The sequence below is a fragment of the Metarhizium acridum genome (genome assembly GCF_019434415.1).
Source record: "Metarhizium acridum strain ARSEF 324 chromosome Unknown scaffold_1, whole genome shotgun sequence".
In the NCBI taxonomy this organism is placed as follows: domain Eukaryota; kingdom Fungi; phylum Ascomycota; class Sordariomycetes; order Hypocreales; family Clavicipitaceae; genus Metarhizium; species Metarhizium acridum.
The window spans coordinates 2,947,367-2,968,088 of record NW_027094015.1 but is presented as its reverse complement, the minus strand read 5'-3'; the positions used below and the strand labels follow the sequence as shown (position 1 = coordinate 2,968,088).

Here is a 20,722-nt window from a genome sequence, read left to right as displayed (position 1 = left end):
ATAGAGGGGATGCTTGTTAACTAGGGCCTAGAAAAGAGCTGTACTCTGGTTCGGAATACTAGGATGTATCTCAGTGCCACGAGCCATTTACAGGCAAACCATATAACCCATGATTCCCCTCAAGCATAGTCATTCAATCAATCACCTGATATCGTCTTTGGCACTCCTGTTCTCTGGACTGTACCCTGGCCTCTTACCAGAAAGATTGACAAATCGTGTATTAAGGGAGCTGTAGGGTAGCACAGCCACTGTCTTTTTTTTTTCGGACTATCACCGTATCGATATCAAGACCCCACTTCTGTGAGTTACCTCAAAGATGAGAATGATATCAACACAGCATTTTTGATGCCAGAAGGCTGCTAGACTCCTGCCCGCGTGACTGGTTGGTAGACATGATTTTTCTTTCCTTCCCTTTTCCTCTTTTTTCGTTGTCGTAGTATCGTACCAACAAACAGCTTGCTCAATCCAAGAGGCACAGTATCGCGTTATGGTCTCACCAAAATAGAGTCATCGGGTAACATGGACGTAGCGCGCGGAACGGATAGTGATCTTAAAGCTCCAATGCCATTTCGTTTGCCGACTGGATAGCCCATGCAAATAAGGGGTCAAGAAAGACCGGAAAACTATGGCCATGCTGCTCAATTTCATCGTCTCGTCAGATGACCAGGAGGGCCTTGGGGTGGCATGTTCGGTCAACCGATTCTCCGAGTCGATTCCCGCCTTGAGGTCTCGAGAGGTTCCACTTTCAGTCTGTCAGGTGCCATTGGGATCCACCGCTGCATTCGTCATAGGCAAGGTGACTCTGGCATGATCATCCCATAGTGACATGACAGCACGCGAGCAAGTATTCGGGACGAATTGGCCGGTATCGATGGCGAGAAGCAACAAATTCTTAGGCGGAAAGCCTAAAACGAAGCTTCAAATTGAAGCAATAGATGAGGGAGTAGTTAGTGATGGCGGCGCATGCCAGGCACGCGTGGTGGTCGCTGCATTGCCTGCTCATGACTGGAGGGGTCACTGCCGAGATGCCTGGCAGCAACATGCCACGCGGGGACGGCGTCAATGTTGGGCCAATGGATGCAGCTTTGCCCAAGTCCGTCTGACAAGGTTTCAGCATGTTGGCGTCATCTACAGAGTACACTGTGCGGACACCCGGCTTCGGCAAAATGGGCAACGTGATTGACCTGAGGGGTGAAGCCACGCCGAATGCATGCTGAATAGGCCCCATAGGACTGATTGACTTTCCAGCTTGCCCGGCCGCCCAGCCTGAGGTCACTGGGTGAATGACACAAAGGCTGGCCGCACTCTTCCAGTGTTGACTGACAACTGTCTGAAGCTGTCAGAGGCGCTGGCAACTGGCGGGCTGGACTGGACTGGACTGGAGAGAGCATCAATTGATCGAGATTAGATGCAGCGGGATGGGAGTGAGTGCATGGCAAAGAGGGGAGGCCCTGAGGCCACAGGTCAGGCTGATGGGACCAGTCAACTGGCGCGTCAAGTGGTCAACCTGCGTTTCGCTGAGCTCCCCAAGAAGGCCCATTGTCATGCCACACTCTTGCCTCGGCCGTCGTGCCACGCCCTGCAAGTGTCCCGTTGTTGTCCACTTGAGCAGGGACGGCCAGCTTCCCACTTCCCACTTCACACCCTTTGCAGCCTTCCGTGAAGCTTCACCGATGCATCTCGACGACAGCCATCTGGGAAAGCCCCTCGAACGTCGTCATGGTCGGGGAGGCAACATGTCTCTGAGCTAGCTGAGTGCCCCTACAGCTCTGGCAGTGGGTCGGGCGACAGGCTTCCCCGGATTTTGTACCCCAGATGATCGCACACAAATACTAGCTGCAGCAGGCCCAACGCTAAGCCGGATGGGGCCTCGAGCCAGTGACCTGTCAACTGTGCGGTTGCTGCAGCTGCTGGCTATCACTCGCCCAAGCCGCCCACTGAAGGAATGGAACTTTGGAGCCCACTGACCCCGTCGTACCGTCCCAGTTGGTGCCCATGCCTGTCATTGAACCATCGATGTCTGGTTCAACTGTCCAGTCCATCGACTGATCAACGGAGCCGTCCACCAGTTGACGCCTAGTGCTGGCTCGAGTCCCTGGTGCTCAGTGCTGTCCCAGTGCTGCAGCGCCTCTACTACGTACTGTATCAAGTGTTGCATGACTCTGTGCTCCAGTGTTCGATGTCGGTACCCATGCCGGTCTTTCCATACCCAGCTCCTCCTAATCACGCGATCGAATGAGGCTATGTCCCGCCCAGTACCACCAAGGTAGGTAGCTTTGTACGGAGTGTTGATGTGAAGAGTACTCCGACACTCGATGGCAAGTTACCCCGCCCGGTCCGACGAAAGAGTAAGAGCATTTCCAACAGTTGAGCACCTCAGGCCGCAGAATACGCCAGGGTCATCCATCCTATGTATTTCCCCTCTTCTTCCCCTCCTTCCCTCCCTCTTTTCTTTCTTCTTCTCCTCCTTTCATCATCATTTGATTCCATTCCACTTCATCTTGAAGCTCTCTTCGCCCACAAACCACTTGATTTCATCAAAGGTTTGTCTTGTATTCGGATATTAGCTCCCGCAAACGTCACCATCGGCTTTTCGACGCCATTGAACTATAGCTGACTCGTCCAGCTCAAGCTACCCGCACGACCTTGTTGGCCGTTTCGACTCACTGAACCCACATTCACACAATCATCAACATGACGGAACCACTCAGCAAGGTAGACTCCGCCGTCCAAGGCTTGTCATCGTCACCGCCAAAGGAGAAGGGCCATAGAAGGGCCAGCTCCAGCGCAGCTGGTGTAATGAACGTCAATGACTTGGGTAAGCCGTCTTACCAACGTACCCAATGATTATGGAGGATAGATATCACATCGCTTCCAAGGGGTTGCTGGCCGATATGCAACAACAAGACACTGACGTCACAATCCAGAGAAGGATGGCATTGAGCTGCAAATTGCGATTGAGACGCAAAAGACAGGCTGGTAAGCTTAGCTACTACCCTTGAATTACACTCGACATTCTAGAATACGTGTCTTGTACATTGACTTCTTCTTTCTGGAGCTAACGTGTCAATCAGGAAAATCAACAAGAGTCCTACCACGGTCGAGGACCCCAGCGTATTAAAAGTCATGTTGACGAAACCCCCAGTTAAGAAGATTGACCTTCACTTCCCGTTAGGAATGGAGGTAACGGCACGGAACATGAAGGGTGTCACGATCAAGGATGCCATGGATGCGATTTACAAGGCATACAAAAAGCGGGTATGTGCCGCCCTGGGAATTACACGCCAGATGTATGATGAGTAGAAAACTAATTGTAGTATCCCATTAGGCCGATGATGAGCTTGACAACCCATACCTGGCTGGCTTCGAGTGGGACAAGGAGGAGTCATGGACACGGCTGGTTGTGCACCTCCAGAAGGAGCCTGGTACCAGCGGCCATGGTGGCGGCAAGAAGAAAAAGGGCAAGAAGGACGACGAGTAAGCTCCTTGCCACAACCCTGATATCTGTTCCAATAGTTCCATCAACTTTGTTTTGTTTGGCTTCGCTGTTTTCGTTGCGAGTCGGGCGCCCGGGATATTGCGATTAGGTATTCTTGGCTGGGCCATGTACAAGCGATTGCAGGATGCATCGCGCTTTGTTCCATTCTCCGACTCATACTTAGGTATTTTGCGGTGGCTACGGTCCCCACGATTCTAGCTTCCGGATCAGCCGGAACCTATTAATTCTTTCATCTCACATCATGGTCGCCATTATCGCTGGGAAATAGTCCATGTTCAAAGTGAGATGTCGTCAAACTAAAGAAGCTATCAGATGGGCGATATGGTGCCGTCTCTGTTCCACTACCAACCCTGCAAGCGTGATCCGAGAACCCCACCGGTGGAGCGATTTCAATGCATGAACTGATGTGTCGTCACGGCTATCGTACCGGATAGATTAATCGATGTGGTTAATGACGTGGCTTGGCCAATCTCTGACCAATTTGGCCGACTCCTTGATGAGTTCGTCTTTAATTTATTTTTGGATTCCTGTTGCGATGGGATTGCATTCGGTGCAGGAGTTGTTGGGAACTGGGGTCAAAGTCAGTTCGATACCCCTAGATACTATGATATCAGAATACTGAGCGATCTCTGGATGATGATGTTAGCGCAATATCTGCCCCGCCCCCGCCATTGTCAATCGGCTTTGATGTACTCGGAACCGCCCACTAATTTCCGATCTGGCGGTTACTCTCGGGCCGATGAGCGCCCTATTGCCGTTCCCCACGGCGGAAAGAATGCGTAGCACCTTCCGAGTGAGCATGAACTCTCGCGTCATACCGCAGGAAAGTTCAACAGAGCGGTTACTTTCGTCCCTTTAGCCATTTATTAATGATGGGGAAATGATGGGGAAGCCCGGAATTGGTCAACGCGGGGCTTTCCACTCCAAGTGAAGGAAAGCTATAATATCTCTGGTGTTCCTGAGACAAGCTTTTCTTTTTTTGCTTTTGGGACTACACACACTTCCATAGAACACAGTCACCATGCCGATCACCGAGTTTGAAACAAAAGAGAAGTACCGTTATCAAAGCGGCTTCAACTGCCACTTTGAGTGAGTCTCCCTCTCTATTGGAATTTGCGCCCCTGGTTTTTTTTTTTTTTTTTTTTAAACTTAGTCGGAGTTACATGGAGCTTGTCGAGCGATTGCCAATTGCCGTGCAGGCACTACACATCCTATGAGTTTGGCGAGCGTGTCGCAAGATGGACATCAGACGTGCTGACAACCCATGATTTTCTTTTACAGATCAGAGGCGATTAAAGGAGCTTTGCCCATCGGTCACAACTCTCCCCAGGCGCCCCCGTTCGGTCTCTATGCAGAGAAGCTCTCCGGCACAGCTTTCACAGCACCTAGACACGAAAACAAGCAGACGTGGCTGTATCGCATTCTGCCGTCATGCGCTCACCCGCCGTACAAGCCTTCTCCCGAGGGCACTGCTCCGGAGCTTGTCATCAGCGAAAGCTCCAAGATGCACTACATCCCTAACCAGCTGCGGTGGGATCCCTTCAGCCATGACGAGTCCAAGGATCATGATTTCGTCTCGGGTCTGAAGCTCGTCGCCGGCGCCGGCGACCCTACTCAGAAGCAGGGCCTCGGCATGTATGTGTACGCTGCGGGCAAGGACATGGATGAAAAATCAGCCTTTTACTCAGCCGACGGCGACCTGTTGATTGTTCCCCAGGAAGGGGATCTCGATATCCGCACCGAGCTCGGGTGGCTGCTCGTCCGGCAGATGGAGATTGCCGTGATCCCCCGCGGCGTCAAGTACAACGTCCGCCTCGCCTCGGGCCCAGCCCGCGGATACGCTCTGGAGCTGTATCAAGGCCACTTCAGTCTTCCAGAGCTTGGCCCCATCGGCTCCAATGGCCTCGCCAACGCGCGAGACTTCCTGGCTCCCGTTGCCAGCTTCAGCGAGGACTTTGGCGCGACGGCCCACGAGGGCCCCAACCAGTATCTCGTGACGGTCAAGTTCAACAACACGCTCTTCCAGACGACGCAGGCCCATACGCCGTTCGACGTGGTCGCCTGGCAGGGCAACTACTACCCGTACAAGTACGACCTCGGCCGCTTCAACGCCATTGGCACCATCTCCTTTGACCATCCAGACCCGTCCATCTTCACCGTGCTCTCCGCGCTGACCCCGGTGCCCGGAACCGCCGTCGCCGACTTTGTCATCTTCCCGCCGCGCTGGCTCGTCGGCGAGGACACCTTCCGCCCGCCGTGGTACCACCGCAACACGATGAGTGAGTTCATGGGCCTCATCCGCGGCGGCTACGACGCCAAAAAGGGCGGCGCCGGCGGCTTCGTCCCTGGCGGCGCGTCGCTGCACAATGTCATGAGCGGCCACGGCCCTGACGCGGATAGCCACGAGGGCGCCCGCGCCGCCAAGCTCCAGCCTGTCAAGGTCGGAACGGGCAGCTGCGCTTTCATGTTCGAGAGCTGTCTCATGGTCGGGGTGACGGAGTGGGGGCTGCGGACGTGCAAGAAGGTCCAGGAGGGATATAGCGAGGAGAGCTGGGGTGGCGTTGTGACACATTTCAAGCTCCCCGAGGGTGCGGTCGCGAATAGCCACTTGGCAGACTGAGTTGTTGACCAACGTTTTTGGAATAGGCTTATGAAGGGAAAATTAGAATAAATGATTCGCTGCGAAGTAAGAGGTATGGAATCGAGGAAATATCTTTGGTAATGGCCTTAATTGTAACGTTTCGAGTTTATGGTGTGCGTGATGCTGCTTTTGCTTCGTGAGATGGACAAGCTGTACCGAGCAACGTAGTAAGAAACAAGAAACATACATCGAACTTGGGTGTGCGTACATGATTCGTGAGGTAACTGGCCTCTTTGCTGAGAGTTGTTGCGTGCGATGTTCATGGTTACGTTCGAACTTGGGCTAATGCATACTTTGCTATCCTGAGAGGCGAATGCTTGGGCTAATATTTGCGTGCCGTGGCATAGAGACGAGCATGTAAATATGTCGTTACACATGTAAAGATCATCATACGGTACGGGCCCCCAGTTCGGAGATTGCTATGTAAGGGCACAAACGCCTCACTCGTGTACACTCTGACTTGACAATGTATTGTTGTAGCCGGAGCGGTACGACACTATTAATGGAGATAAATACGAGACGACACTATACGAAGGGGTATCAAAGAATGTCACCGGCCATAGCCTTGGGGCCGGGCCGGACATGACCCGGACTCACCACACACACTCCAGCGAAACACCAGCCTAGTTGGCACCTTAAACCTGCACGTGAGGGAACGCGCCCCGTTTAACCGCGAGGCTATAACGGGGCGGAGACGACACGGAATAGAGGCGAGGGGGTTTTCTTCCCATATAAAGGGTTTCCCCACTCGAATTAGGTGTAGAAGTACCAGAATAGTTTATTATAGCTCTAGGATCTGATCATAATAATGTATTGTTGTACGATCCATGATTTTCGCTCTGGACAAGCTTGCAGTAAAGACAAGACCGATTATATCCGCTCTCATATTATCTAAGTAGCTCCTAACACATGCTCAGGCGTCATCTGGCCACACCTCTCACATCCCAACACCCAGTATCCGAATATGGTGTTTTGGAGAGGGCAATATCCCTAAGTTTAGAACAAGCACGGTCCAGAACCACACGACCGATACCCTCTACGATGAAAGGAAGGAGGAGGCATGTCGGGCATATAGAACTGGTAAGCGCCGAATAGCTGAAGCAGACTGTGGCATCAGAAGCCGTACGCCTGTAATATGCCCAAAACCACGCGACACGGTAGCACCAGTGAGATAAGCTTGAAGCATGGGATGAGGTGCGAGGAGGGCTGCACGGATAGCCAACGTCTGATGATTCGTCAGTTCATATCCCAAATCTGGGATAGCCGAGATACATTATGGCAGTTGTGAGAGAGATCTCTAGCGACGGCTTGCTCCCCAGAGACGAACCACGGAGCAGGGTGCTTGCCGATGCGCCATAACACCCATATTCTGATATTGGACGGGAGAAAAAGATTGACGTTATATCATCATGGTACAATGAGGCCTCGACCACTTATGGGGTTGTCTTGGCAGATCTTGGCTGAAGGCTGCAGTCTGGGGAGCTGCCTCTTTTGCAAAAGTTCCGCCATTGTTCTGGGGCGACTATTTCATCTCTTAGGGCTGGATGCTGATATTTGGTGGTGATGGGCTCTAAGATGAGGATGGGTTTGTCGGAACGCCAAGTTGCACGCCTGAGTGGCTGCAGGAAGGAGCCTTGAGCTGAGCTGACATGTCAATGTATTATATTGACATTTCTGTATTGAGCCCTGCAATTTGCGACACACGCAGACTTGACTTTGCTAGGCGAGTATGAGAAGATGGAGATGCAGATTGCTTCTTCACTTGGAGTTGGTGTATCCGATGTCGCCGCGAATACCATCAGCGCCTGACATGACAATGGCGGTATGACTACCCTGTGTATCCCTTTGAGTGTGCGCAGGTGCCATTTTGGTAACGACCAAGGATGTTAACCAATTAAAGACATGAGATTAAAAGATACTTAAGTCACCTAAGAATATATATGGTAAATAAAGTGCCTTACATACTAGAAGCTACAAGCATATAAGTGGCTACCCTGTTATGAACGATGTACTTAGCAAGTACTAGAGAAAAGTGGAGTATATACATAACAGGCACCTGCGCACACTCAAAGGGATTTGTCATTTGACTGCTGTCCATAAGGTGTAGATTGTTCTTTTGTCGCCACGCAGCGGCCAAGATGCGCCCCCGGGTGGGCTGTGCAGCGCAAACTGCCAGGAGTGGTTGGTGGCCATTGCTTTGCAGAGTCGGGCGTTTGTCGATTTGGTGGCTTGTTGAAGTGCGGTCACGTCGCAGGGGTGCAAATGAGCTTATTCTCCCACATCAGCCACGCGGGAAACAAATTGAGCTGCCGAGTTGGGAAACCTGATGTAAGGCCCAGAACACCGATAGAGCTCAGCCCCCAAGACTTTCCATGCATGTGAGTCGAGGTGCAAGAGCGTAGGGCAACTTGAGCACCAAGGAGGAGGAGGAGGAAAGATGCCATGAAATTTTGGCGGCAATACGGCGGTACCCGAGTATGGAGTACGTACCGCTATCAACTGACCTTGTCTGGCCGCTGTAGGGAGCAACCCTCCTCGGCAGTTGTTGTTGCGTCTTTCCCCCCTTCAATGCCGACGACGCTGTTCCAAAGCCCTTCCTGGCGACCGCTTTGCATGGGCAGCTCTGCCATTGCATAGGCCGTCTCTCCCGCAGCTTCGGTCCGTTCGACCCCTCACGCGGCCAGATGCATCAACCCCGTCGTCGAGACGTTCGCGACATTAGCTTCAGCCAATATCTTGGCTCGGCCATGACGCAGGCCTGCGAGTTGCGATACCGAGTCCTAGGCCTTGGCCAACCACTGTGCGACATACGACATGCCCCTACTCCCCTACTCCATCATCACCTCATTGTAGGTGGCTTTCGATGTTGCCCAGGTTTATCCAACCACCTCTCTCCATGACCATGCGCTTCAACCACCCTAGGAGCTACAGGCGAACAAAAGATCCCTTGATGCAGGATGTGCGATACCCTGGATTTTACAGTCAGTGTGAACGGAAAGAAAAAAATCCCCACGCTTACGGAGTATACGTCCCCGAAATAGACTGCTGCTGTTTGGTGGCCTTGAAAATTATCACTGTCAGTGTCGATCCTCTTGGAAGAGGCCCAACCGCGGTGAGCGCGCCACCCAAAAGTCACGAGTCTTGGTGGTTGGTGGTATGACGGAATATGCGAGGCAACATGATGTCTCGTAACTAACCAACATTCGGTCAATCATTGGTCGGTGCCAGGACACATTCTGCTACATGCCGATAGTATTATTACCTGGAGCTACATAATGTCTTTTGTACCGTGCCATCGCTGTATCAAATCAAGACGTATGGGGAAGGCCGCCTTGAAGTTTGGAGGAGAAATGGAGCAACCATCTCTTGGCCTGTTTCTGTTATCACATCATCGGATAAGGGCTATTCAGGAGGACACACCAGCATGTTTTGCCTCGAAAACACTGATTTCCTACTCCAGGTGGACATGCGCGCGACATATCGCAAACACAAGTCACCATCGCCCCGGAGGAGGACATCGCAGGACCCGGTATCCGATATCCAATGAGTCAATGACATGTCGTACAGAGTACTGAACATGTAACCCGTCCAATGTCAATTGCCATCAATTCGTGACGAAAAGTCAAAATGGGGGACATACACCAAGCCACACGTCAACCCTGATACCGCCTAGTTCCCTGCCAAGCCAGAAGTCTAAAATGTCCACCTTCTTCACCTGTCTTTGGTCCCCGACGGTAGTGATAGTTTATCTGTGTGGGGAGACATAGAATTACGGAAACACGGACCAAACTAACTATAAACAAATGTTTTGGTAAGAGACTTGGTTGTCTGCTGCTAGCCACCCCGGCCATGCATATGCCACATCTTGGAGGTGTATTGCTTGGCATACCGAACACCTAGAAACAACACCCTGGGCAAAGGGCATACCCAGTCTCATGACCACATAGATACAAAAGAATCTGGACGTGCAGATCTGGGGGTGGATACAGAAAGCCCTGCTCCCGCCATTTGAACCTTTGGCCAATGCATCCTTGCCAGCCACACGATCGAGTCTCGGACCAGGAGCTGCTACGGAGTAGCTAAGGATACTTCTGGTTTACTCCAAAACCCGCCTGAAAGCTAAGGATGTGGAAATTTTGTTGTTTGGTTCAGCCAAGCAGGGCAGCCAACACAGACGGTCCCGTTTACAAAAGCCCTGGATTTCTGACATGAAAAGGACGAGGCCGCGCTGCTACTCCCTCTGTTACTTTGTCCCTTTCTTCACGAGTTTGCTCTCCAACGAGCTAAGGGTTGTCTCTGTAGCCGGTTGACTCTGTACAAGTGGCAGCCATGGAAAAGTCAGAGACGAAGGAGAAGCCGTCTCAGGTTTTGGAGAAGACAGAGGCGTTTGAAACTGTCCACCACCCGGTAGGTTTCTTCTCCCAATTGCCATCCTTGGATAATCAGTTCGTGGGACCAGTGTTACTGAATGGAGGCCCGTAGATTCCACAGGAAGATGCCGAGCGTACTCACACCATTGAGGGGTAAGCACGCTTCAGAAAACGTTGTGTTGTCTTCTCATCATTGCTGTCTAACAAAAGCGCCAACCCAGCCATCTTAATGCCACTGAAGATGACATTCTCGAGGCCAAGGAGCTGGCAGCTTCCATGAGCTTGGAGCACGTCCGCCGGGTAAGCCATGGCCATGAGCGCGGCATCTTCAAACTTTCATCTGACATGGTCGAATAGCTCATGAAGAATGTGTTGGCTATCCACGATGGAGATCCAAACTTCCCCCACGTCACTCTGCAGAAGATAAAGGAGTTTATGGGTTCGTACATAACACCTGTTTTGAGGGGCAATTGCTTACATGGCGCCTCAGATAATCCTGACATCATGGAACACCCCGAGAAGCACGAGCGCCTCGTTCAAGAGATGAAGCTCGAAGCCGCCCTCATCACCAACAACAGCCCATACGCCGAAGTCCGCGCCGTCACGGACAACCACGACGACCCCAACATGCCCGTCTCTACAATCCGGGCCTGGACCATCGGCATCGCCTTTTCATGCCTCCTGGCCTTTGTCAACCAGCTCTTCTCCATACGTCAACCACCCATCCGATTCGACACCAACATGGCCCAGCTACTCGCCTATCCGGTCGGCAAAGCATGGGAGAAGTGGATGCCCAAGAAGGAGATTTGCGTTCCCTTCACCAGCCAGGTCATCAACCTGAACCCGGGGAGATTCAACAAGAAGGAGCACATGCTCATCGCCATCATGGCCAACACGGCCCGAAGCCTGCCTTATACACAGTACATTGTCTGGACCCAGGTGCTCCCCCAGTACTTTAACCAGCAGTACGCTCGTAGCTTTTCTTACATCTTCCTCAACGGCTTTGCCACCAACTTTATCGGCTACGGCCTGGCTGGCCTGACGAGAAAGTTCCTTGTGTACCCGTCGTACTGCGTGTGGCCCAGGTCCCTTGTCACCATTGCCCTCAACACCGCTCTGCACAACGAGGAGGACCACCCCGTGCAGGGACCGTTTGGCAAGATCTGGAACATTTCAAGATATCGATTCTTCATGATCTCTTTTGCTGCCATGTTTATCTACTTTTGGTTCCCCAACTACTTGTTCCAGGTCCTTACGTACTTTTCATGGATGACGTGGATTGCGCCTGAAAACGTGCACTTGAATATCCTGACTGGCATGCAGAATGGTCTCGGTGTAAGTTTGGATCCAATATTCGACATCAGCAACCATATTGTACATTGACATAGATGAACTAACCTGAATAGCTATTCAACCCTCTTCCCACGTTTGATTGGAACGTCATCAACTTCAACGAGACTGACCCCCTGGTATGTCATCTGCAACCGCAACTCCCAATAAAGGATCCCCCCTCCCATAAAAAAGCGAAGAAAAATAAAACATATTCTAACCCACGCCTCCTCTTGTCAAAGATGATCCCGTCCTTCTCAACATTCAACTTTGCTGGCGGCATGTTCATCACCGGCCTCTTCATCCTCGGCGTCTGGTACACAAACACGTGGAATACGGCGTACCTCCCCATCAACAGCAACCGCATCTACGACCACTTCGGCAAGCTGTACAATGTCTCGCGGACCCTAGACAACCGCGGCATGTTCGACCTCGACAAGTACAGCAAGTACTCTGCGCCCTACATGAGCGCGGCCAACTCGCTGCTGTACGGGTTCTTCTTCGCCATCTACGCCGCTGTGATTACGCACGTCGTCCTCTACCACCGGTACGAGCTCAAGATGGGCTTCAAGAACCTCGTCAAGGGGCTGCGATGGAGACGCAATAAGAAGGAGAGCGAGGGCGAGCCGGGTAATGAGCACGCAACGGATGGCGAATACCTTGATATTCACAATCGTCTCATGGCTGCGTATCCCGAAGGTAACCCCCTTTTACTCTTTTTCTTCCTCTCCTAGCGCCGTGTCCCTTTTACACTGACGGCCGATGTAGTCTCCGAGTGGTTCTACTTCATTACCCTCATCATCTCCATCGTCTTTGGCGTCCTCGGCATCGCCCTCTGGCCGACGTACACTTCGCCCGCCGTCGTCCTGTACGGCATCTGGCTGTGCCTCATGTTCGTCATCCCCGTCGGCATCGTCGCCGCCATGACGGGCATCGAGGTCACGCTCAACGTGCTCGCCGAGTTCGTAGGCGGCATGATTGTCGAAGGCAACGCTCTGGCCATGAATTTTTTCAAGTCCTACGGGTAAAATTCTCTTCTCCGCTGGCCCTCCGAAATACTCATCGCACTAAAATCTTGCATCTAGATACGTCACTTGTGCCCACGCGCTGTCTTTCGCCAACGATCTCAAGCTCGCGCACTACGTCAAGGTAAAAGACATGCTTCTCCGTCCAAACCCGCACAATTCCACAACTGACGTGATTTTCTAGATTCCACCCCGCGTCACCTTTGCTGGTCAAATGATTGCCACCTTCATATCCACCATTATTTGCACCGGCATCATAAAATTCCAAGTAAAAACCCTCTTCCTTCCTTCTTATCATCACTGCCGATGCATTTCTGATTCCCCCGTGCGTATATACTAACATGGTGCAGATGGAAATCAGCGGCGTCTGCACGCTCAACCCGCCCATGCGCTTCCGGTGCCCCGGCCCAAACACATTCTTCACCGCGTCCGTCCTCTGGGGCACCATTGGCCCCATCAAGGTGTTTGGCAAGGACGGCCAGTACAAATGGCTGCTGCTGGGCTTCCCGCTGGGCATGGCCCTCGTGCTCGCCTTCTACGGCCTCAAGAAGCTGTGGCCGAATAACCGCGCCCTGAGGCAGATTCATCTCGTTGCCGCTATTGCGGGCGGTCTGCAGTGGGCTCCCTACAGTATGTATTGGTTTTTGGTTGCTCCCAGTGTATATATACATGCTACATGTTGTTGGCGGAACCTAACAAGATCAGGTTTCTCGTATGCGTTCCCCGCCGTGCCGGTAGCTTGGTTTTCGTGGATCTATATCCGGGGGAGGTACCTCGATTTCTGGTCCAAGGTGCGTTTTTCTTTCTTCTTTTCTTTTGCCCCTTGGCTTGTCGAATACTAGGTTTCGACTGGGAAACTCACAAGACAAACACTGTAGTACAACTTTGTGCTGTCGGCGGCATTGTCCGCGGGCATCGCTATATCGGCCATCATCATGCTCTTCTCGGTGCAATGGGTCGGCGCGGAGATTGAATGGTGGGGCAACACGCAGCCGTCTGCCGGGTGCGAGGGCGCGGCATGCACGCTCAAGTCGTTGGCGCCGGGGGAGAGGTTCTATCCGTGGTGGGATGCGAGCAAGGTTCCTGCTCCGTAGGCGAAGCTGACGAGGAGCCGCGATGGCCGAGGGATAGGGTTAGGGTTAGTTGGTGGAATTTTGGATGGTAGGGCACAGCACAAGACGATGCATGATTTCTCCAGCATTACAAAACAAATTTTGATCGTGTCGTGTATTTTATTTGATGGAGGCCAGTCTGCGAACCCCTTTCCATCAGCAGCCGCAAGGATGGCAAAGATGAAGAGTCGGAGGGAGGGAGAAGATCCCATCACTCAATCTTGTTCTCATTCGCCTCGTCGGCGTCCTCATCGTCGTCCATGGCCCAATCCCGCCAGCCCTCGCCCCTGACCCAACTGACGCCCTTCCTCCACTCCCTCTCGCGGAGGGCCCTCGCGTCCCTCTCGTAGACCACGCCCGTCACCATCAAGGCCAGGACAAACACGCACACGTCACCGCCCTTCATGGCCCTCCACCACCTCCTCTTGACGCCAACCTTCCACAGGCTGTCGACGCTCGCCCTCGCGCTGTACAGGAAGACGCCGCGGCCGTGGCGGCGCTCAACCCAGGCCCACAGCCCGGCGAGGAAGCCGCCCAGGAAGAAGCGCTGCGTGGCCAGCACCCGGCGCGGCAGGTACGTCTGGAAGAAGCAGATGGACGCCCAGGCGGTGGAGATGGCGCCCGTGGCAAAGGCGGACATGCGGAGCGCGCTGGCAACGACCTTTTGGAGCGTGGTGACGGGGAAGTGGTACAGCGACCTGAAGCGCGCGACGACGGCGAGGGCCGAGCAGACGGCGAGGAAGAAGCGCGCCATCGGGGGGAAGGAGCCGAGCCAAAAGGTGAGGTAGGTGCGGGCGCACGACGGGTCCGAGGGGTGCAGCGCCGCGCACGAGAGCGACGTGATGAGCGGGTGCGCCCGGCACGTCAGCGGCGATATGGCCTCGAGGCCGGGCGGCAGCACCTCCTTGGCCGGGAACATGGTTGGCGATATGTACGCCGGCCAGTTGAGCCTGGCCATGCGGGCGAGGCTCTCGACCACGTCCGTGGTGGAGGGCCATCTGGCGGTGCCCGAGTAGCCCTCTGGCCGCGCGTGCAGGTATCCGTCCGAGTTTTTGAAGATGAAGCTGCCGTATGCCTGTTACGGTTATTCCCCCCCCCAGCGGTCAGCACGCAAGGCGACAACATTGGCTCGACGCGGCAAGACTCACAGCGGGAAAACAGTCGCGGTCAAACACCACGGCGTGCAGCAGCTGCCCAAAGGCCAGCGGCTGAAGCATCCAGCTCCCAAACCACCACGGCCGCTCGCGCTTCTTGCCCCCCCCGACGCCCCAGACGAGGCCCTCGCTCTCGCAGACGTTCCACGCAAACTCGAGCGCGCGGAACATGGCGTAGATGGCAATGGAGACGCGCAGCTGCCGCGGGGGATACACGCCCAGCGCAACGCCGGCGAGCGAGGCGCCCACGGCCGGCGCGTACGGCGACGTGAGCGCCGCCGCGGTGCGCGGGTTGCGGCGGCGAAACGGCTCAACCTGCGGGTCCAGGAGGTGCGCTCGCAGGCGCGAGAGGAAGCGGAAGAGGAACCTGTACAGGAGCAGAATCGACGAGAGAGACACCGAGAGCCTCAGGGCCCGAGACTTGTGCAGCGGCTGCTTTGGCCCATTGTCACTGGCACTGGCACCCAACCGTCAGCATGCCCCGACACTACATCTCGGCAGTGCCAAAACTTTTCAAAAAAGAAAAAGGAACATACCTCGGGTCCACGCGGCGGGAAATGGCCTCCCAGCCCTTCATCCCAACCATGGTCGCGACAAACACCCTCAGCGCGTGCCGCACAGCCGCGGCGTTGTAGTCGTCGCCGCCGCCCTTCCTCTGCGGCTGCAGCGCCTTGTCCACCGCCGCGGGCGTGGGTGCTGCCCGGCGCAGCGTCCTGGACCGCGAAATGATGTACCTGTGAAGCGTGGCGTACTCGCGCGCGGAAATGGTGTACCGGAGCGTGTTGCGGAGGACGGCGTCGACGGGAGCGGGCGGCGCGCCCTTGGGGGCCGCAGAGCCGGGGGATGCCATGGAGGACTCTCGGACACGGTCTCGCAGTGTCGGAGGGGTTTCGAGGACCGGCGAGACGAGCTTCAGTCGCGAGGCCGTTGCGTCGTCGGGGCGTCTGTGTGTCGCGCAATCACAAGCCAAGCCAGTCAGTCGGCTGTCATGGCCGCACGCCAGACGGGCTCAGTGTGTCGAGGTACGACGAGGGCGGACAAGAGAAGAAGAAAAAAATGGAAGAGTTGAAAAAAGGGAGCGTGCTGTCCTCGTTGCAAAACTATCGCGGCCACCGGGGGAAACGACGGGGTTGACAAAAGAGACCGCGTCGAGGTCGAGGTGAGAATTGTCAAGTGGATGTTCATGCCATCATCACAAGACGACCTCGGCTTCCATGTAAGCACTTGCTTGGCCTGGAGATGTGGGGCTTCATTTCGGTTCCCACTCCACCCACAGTTTGTGCTTCCCACAGCTCCATGACGACTTGTGCTCCTGGCTCACGCTCACTCACCGCGCCCAACGCCATCCGATTTACCCCGTACAGCTCGGGCATTAACCCGGATTTGCATCCAATGTTCAATAATCCCGTCTCCCCAAGGACGGCTGGGCAACTGCATCGCAACTGCAGGGATTCCCCGCCATCGTAGCCGTCCTCACACTTCATACAATACTTGATATTTACTCGCTACACCATTAGCCGGGCTTTTCAACATGGATCAGACTAGTAGACTAGTAGGCTCGAGTGCATTGAGATAATTTCCCGTCCTTTATGCTCGCCGTACAAGATACCAGACACCCCCCACGCGATGCTCCTCGCCAACCTACCTACTACTAGGTAGGCTCGGTCGTTCCCATTGCCATCATATCCCTTTCACTTGTTTTGCTTGCACCCTGCTCACCATGTGTAAATTGCCCTTTATTCATTCCATGCCATTTCTCGTAATCCCCAAAAAGCAGAAGCTCATCTAGCATCCAGTGTGGCGCAAAAAAGAACCTGCATCTCTGGTGCTGGTGCTCCTCGTAATACAAATCTCCATGCTCAACCCGGCACTTTTGGGTACACAAAAACCATAACCCCTAACGTATGATATGTCATCCGTCGTCGCCCATGACAGTTTGGTATCAACTTTTGTTCCAACCCTTCCTGCGCCCGTCCACGCACCGTTGAGACCTGCGATAGGACCTCTTCCTTCCCCAATTTCAACTCTTGCTGCCCTCCCCATCGACCCTCAGATGTGAAACCGCGCTCAACCTACTGCCACAGGATCCAGCGCAGTGTCCATGACGCAGAATGCCCCAAGTTACATGTCCCGTCGCCTCCGCGGTGCTCTCGTACGCCTGCTCCTCCGTAATCCTTCCTCAACTCGTATCCTTAACCATACTTCCCCAGACGCCGTCAAACCTATATCCTGCAATCACGCGAGGTGCGAAATGGCCTGGATTGCTATATTTGACCTGGACGTACTCACGTTATATTGCAGCTCCTGCCTTGTACCGAGTGGACTGCTTCGCATGTCGTGGTAGCCTTCTTGGTACATACGATTGTTTTTCCGCGTTCAGCCAGCTCATCTTGCTCTCCATAGACAAGCGGCCTTGAAAAGAAACGTTATTAATGAGGGGCCACATAGGGAACCTTTCCTGCCTCAAACTCCATGCACGAGCAAGTAACAATATCTCACGAAAAAAGATGCATCCCTTTAACTTTTTGATGAAAATGCAATGTATGCCGGCGACTTCGTCAACCACCATTCGTTTCGTAGCGCGTAGTCTTGCCCGGTCAGGGGTAGGCAGCTTCCGGATTCCTCTGAGGTTCCACAAACGGGACCCATTTGCGTCCAAGGGATGGTCCGTCAGCATTACCGTAGGGAAGAATCTCCTCCTGCCAGCCAAGAGGACTCCAAGGGCCCATGTCCTGAGGAGTGGGGCTGCACAGGGCAGAACGAAGTGAAAGGGAGCTTTGAAGACGTCCCCTTAGGACAGCCTCAAGAGTACGATGTCGTCGTGCTTCTCGCTCTTCCACGGCACTCCGGATGATGCGATAGCGTGACTCTGCGTTTGCCCATCCGTTTACATTCCCAGAACCTGCCGATTCTAGAATCATCTTAAGTTGAAAGAACGGAAGGTTGATCAGGGCTCGGGACAACACCACGTGTGGCACGGGTTGAGCCTGCTGCGCCGCCTTTGGAGTCACAGAGTCCGGCCCGCCAGCTTCCTCCGCCAAAGATAGGTCACCAAACTGTATTCCTGTGAGCTGCTGAGAGCGGCGACCCATTCCAAGATACACCGAAGATCCTTTCGCAACAACAGGACCACGCTTCTTACTGGCCGGCGACGGCGGAGGGCATTCCGGTAGGCGGGCATACTGTTCCGGGTGTCCTGCCGCAGTGTCGAGACTGAATGTGGGGGGTAGATTATGAACGATGAAAGTGACCACCGCATTAAGGAGAACCTTGGACCCCTCCCCATACTTGTAAGACATGTGGGAGCCGTTGTCAGAAGACCCGTCAAGAGCAAACTCGATAACTTTCTCCAGGGTCTGCCAGCTCAACAATTGAGTTGCCACCTCACAACCTCTGCGAACAACAGGCATCCAGCTTAACAAGTGGCCAGCCGCAGCGTAAGACAAGGCAAAGTCAAGCTGTTCGCTGGAGGTGCCAGCATCGGTGACGTCGGCCGATTCTACGCGGTTTCGAGGCGGAATAGGGAGAAGGGGGTGTCCATAGAGTCTCTGAACAGCCATGTAGAAGGAGTCGGATCGAATCCACCTGCTCCTGGTCTCCAGCAGCAGGATTTGCATACCCCGGTCAGACACCTGATGCATTTGGTTCTTAACCTGCTCAGCAAGGGGCCGGCTGCGAGCAAAGATCAATCGGTGTCCTGGAATACGAACAGGAGCAGCTCTGTCGTCAACGTATCTGAGTTCGAGAGTGCAATCAGCCAGCTCAGCATTGCCAAAGTGTTGTTGAATGAAGAAGAGGAATCCATCACTGCCGTCATCGAGGGCAGCACCCTGGTGCGGAAGGCCGGCTCTTGGCATCATTCCCGAATACTCTGGGTGGCCGAACATTCTCCCTTGGTGGTTATGGACATGTCCATCAGATTCCCCAGGCCCAGTAGCACCGTTGCGATGTCCATTGGGTGGGTATTGGTGATACATGCCGCTGTCATCGGGGTGGCCGGAAGACTGGGAGCCGTGGAAGCTGTGGGGTGTCGAAGGCCCAAAATTGTTGCCATATGGTGAGAAGGCCTCCATAGGACCGTACGCCATCCCTGGTCGCCCGTAGTTGTCGAAGCTTCCGGGCTGCATCATCTCTGCGCCGTAGGGCGGCATCATCGGTGGGAAGCCGCTCCCTGCCGGTGCCATGTATGCGGGACGAGCATCAGCCGTCGTCATGCCCGGTGGAGGGACCATACCTCCAGTATGAGGAGGCGCTGGAGACGGGCTTTGCGACCCATGGAATGCGCCAAAGTGAATGCTACTATTGCTGGGGTGCGAATGGTGCATATGAACCGGCCCATTGGGTAGAGGAACAGGCGGGCCACGTGAGATGTCATTATTGTTCACAACCGCATATGGTCGACCGGCGGGCTGAAATGGAGGGGGCATCTGATAACGAGAAGGCGAGATACCTGGTGGCGGCTGACCTTTGGCGGCTTTGACAGCATGATGTTGGGCTGAAGGGTGTGGGTTAGCAAATAAATGATGCCCTTGGCGGAATACATGCTCTTGTGTTGACCAACCTGGCTTCTGCCTTGGCTCATTCTTGGACGCAACATTGGAGTCGGTGGCTGACTCTGATGCCGGCTCAGGTGAAGTCGACTCGGTCTGGGAGTCACCGGCGGCTGTCTGTCCACCGACGGTGGCCCCATTTGGCTTCTTATCCAAGTCGATCTCGTCAGTCGTCGTCGTTGTCGCCTTGTTCCCAGCCCCGGTCTCGGATTCGACAGTCTCGGCAACTGAAAAGCAGACTCGGCATCAGCAAAATGCAGTTCACACAAACATCAAACAGACAATGCTGTCCAACCTGAAGATTCACTTACCAGCCCTGAAGTGTCCGTTTGTGCTGGGGCCTCCGTTGGCTGGACCCTCAAATCCTGGCAGTGACTCAGCCTTTCGCTGAGAATCGAGAGCTGCGGGAGCGGTGACATTCCCAGTAACAGTTTCCGGCACTACACCATTGGCTACCTGCTTAGACTGAGACGCCTCCGAATGAGCATCATTAGCCTTGGTACCTGGAGCCGTGGCCGCATCGCCCTTTTCGTCCTTTGTTGCAACGGTGACCGGCGCCGGTCTCCGCTTCAGAGGCAACGCAGGCACCACAGGCTTCGGCTTGGTCTTGGGGGTGACAGCCTTGCGGCTCTTGGCAGAGCCATTTGGCGGCGCCATGGGTGCAACCGAGTCGTGTTGATGATGGAAAGAATGAGTCGAAGACGATTATGTGATTTTCTCGTGGGACGTGGGTCGAAAAGTCGGGCATCCGACGCTCGGGGGGAAGGCGGCGAGGCGGGCAAAATCTGGTCTGGGCTTGTGTTTACACAGCCAGCGCCAGGCCGCAGGAACAAGGGGAGAAGAGAAGAAAATTGCTCAATGCTCTAGACGCCTCAACCAGTACGCGTAGGTTCCGTCATGAGAGGATGCACCGAGTCGCATGCACCTCTCACCAGACGTCCCAGGGCGTGGTGTTGAGGGGAAGAGAGGATCGTGGTCTGGTGGGCGCCAGCGGAGGATTGGGGGAGAAAAAAAGAATGGAGCAGGTCGTGGTCGCTGGCCA

The 20,722-nt window shown here is 54.3% G+C and overlaps 6 protein-coding genes across 6 annotated transcripts; 4 read left to right on the top strand and 2 right to left on the bottom strand.

Moving 5' to 3' along the window:
* Positions 1-1,418: 1,418 nt before the first annotated feature.
* On the top strand, positions 1,419-1,751 carry J3458_000869 (uncharacterized protein; the record flags this gene model as incomplete). Its single annotated transcript, XM_066116388.1, has 1 exon — positions 1,419-1,751. The coding sequence occupies one exon, from the start codon at positions 1,419-1,421 to the stop codon at positions 1,749-1,751; it is 333 nt and encodes a 110-aa protein (XP_065978270.1).
* A 943-nt stretch (positions 1,752-2,694) lies between these two features.
* J3458_000868 (uncharacterized protein) lies at positions 2,695-3,481 on the top strand (the record flags this gene model as incomplete). The annotated part of the gene is made up of 4 exons (XM_007809694.1): positions 2,695-2,818; positions 2,928-2,979; positions 3,075-3,258; positions 3,329-3,481. The coding sequence occupies 4 exons, from the start codon at positions 2,695-2,697 to the stop codon at positions 3,479-3,481; spliced, it is 513 nt and encodes a 170-aa protein (XP_007807885.1).
* A 1,039-nt stretch (positions 3,482-4,520) lies between these two features.
* Positions 4,521-6,119, top strand: J3458_000867 (uncharacterized protein; the record flags this gene model as incomplete). Its single annotated transcript, XM_007809693.2, has 2 exons — positions 4,521-4,588; positions 4,781-6,119. The coding sequence occupies 2 exons, from the start codon at positions 4,521-4,523 to the stop codon at positions 6,117-6,119; spliced, it is 1,407 nt and encodes a 468-aa protein (XP_007807884.1).
* Positions 6,120-10,469: 4,350 nt separating this feature from the next.
* On the top strand, positions 10,470-13,958 carry J3458_000866 (uncharacterized protein; the record flags this gene model as incomplete). The annotated part of the gene is made up of 13 exons (XM_066116387.1): positions 10,470-10,547; positions 10,623-10,663; positions 10,732-10,810; positions 10,868-10,949; positions 11,001-11,845; positions 11,917-11,979; positions 12,082-12,538; positions 12,608-12,863; positions 12,925-12,988; positions 13,049-13,132; positions 13,215-13,494; positions 13,570-13,655; positions 13,743-13,958. The coding sequence occupies 13 exons, from the start codon at positions 10,470-10,472 to the stop codon at positions 13,956-13,958; spliced, it is 2,631 nt and encodes an 876-aa protein (XP_065978269.1).
* Positions 13,959-14,187: 229 nt separating this feature from the next.
* Positions 14,188-15,980, bottom strand: J3458_000865 (uncharacterized protein; the record flags this gene model as incomplete). The annotated part of the gene is made up of 3 exons (XM_066116386.1): positions 14,188-15,051; positions 15,125-15,587; positions 15,667-15,980. 3 exons carry the CDS (start codon positions 15,978-15,980, stop codon positions 14,188-14,190), a joined length of 1,641 nt encoding a protein of 546 aa, XP_065978268.1.
* Positions 15,416-20,638, bottom strand: J3458_000864 (uncharacterized protein). The gene is made up of 3 exons (XM_007809690.2): positions 19,992-20,638; positions 15,667-19,907; positions 15,416-15,587 (listed from the first exon to the last, which is right to left on the bottom strand). The coding sequence occupies exons 1-2, from the start codon at positions 20,335-20,337 to the stop codon at positions 17,728-17,730; spliced, it is 2,526 nt and encodes an 841-aa protein (XP_007807881.2). The 5' UTR covers positions 20,338-20,638; the 3' UTR covers positions 15,416-15,587; positions 15,667-17,727.
* Positions 20,639-20,722: the final 84 nt, after the last annotated feature.

Excerpts from the sequence above, each read along its gene's own strand:
- J3458_000864 (XM_007809690.2), bottom strand. The coding sequence starts at position 20,337 with ATGGCGCCGCCAAATGGCTCTGCCAAGAGCCGCAAGGCTGTCACCCCC. Across the intron at positions 19,908-19,991 it reads AAACGGACACTTCAGGGCTG|TTGCCGAGACTGTCGAATCC; the intron begins GTAAGTGAATCT and ends TCTGCTTTTCAG.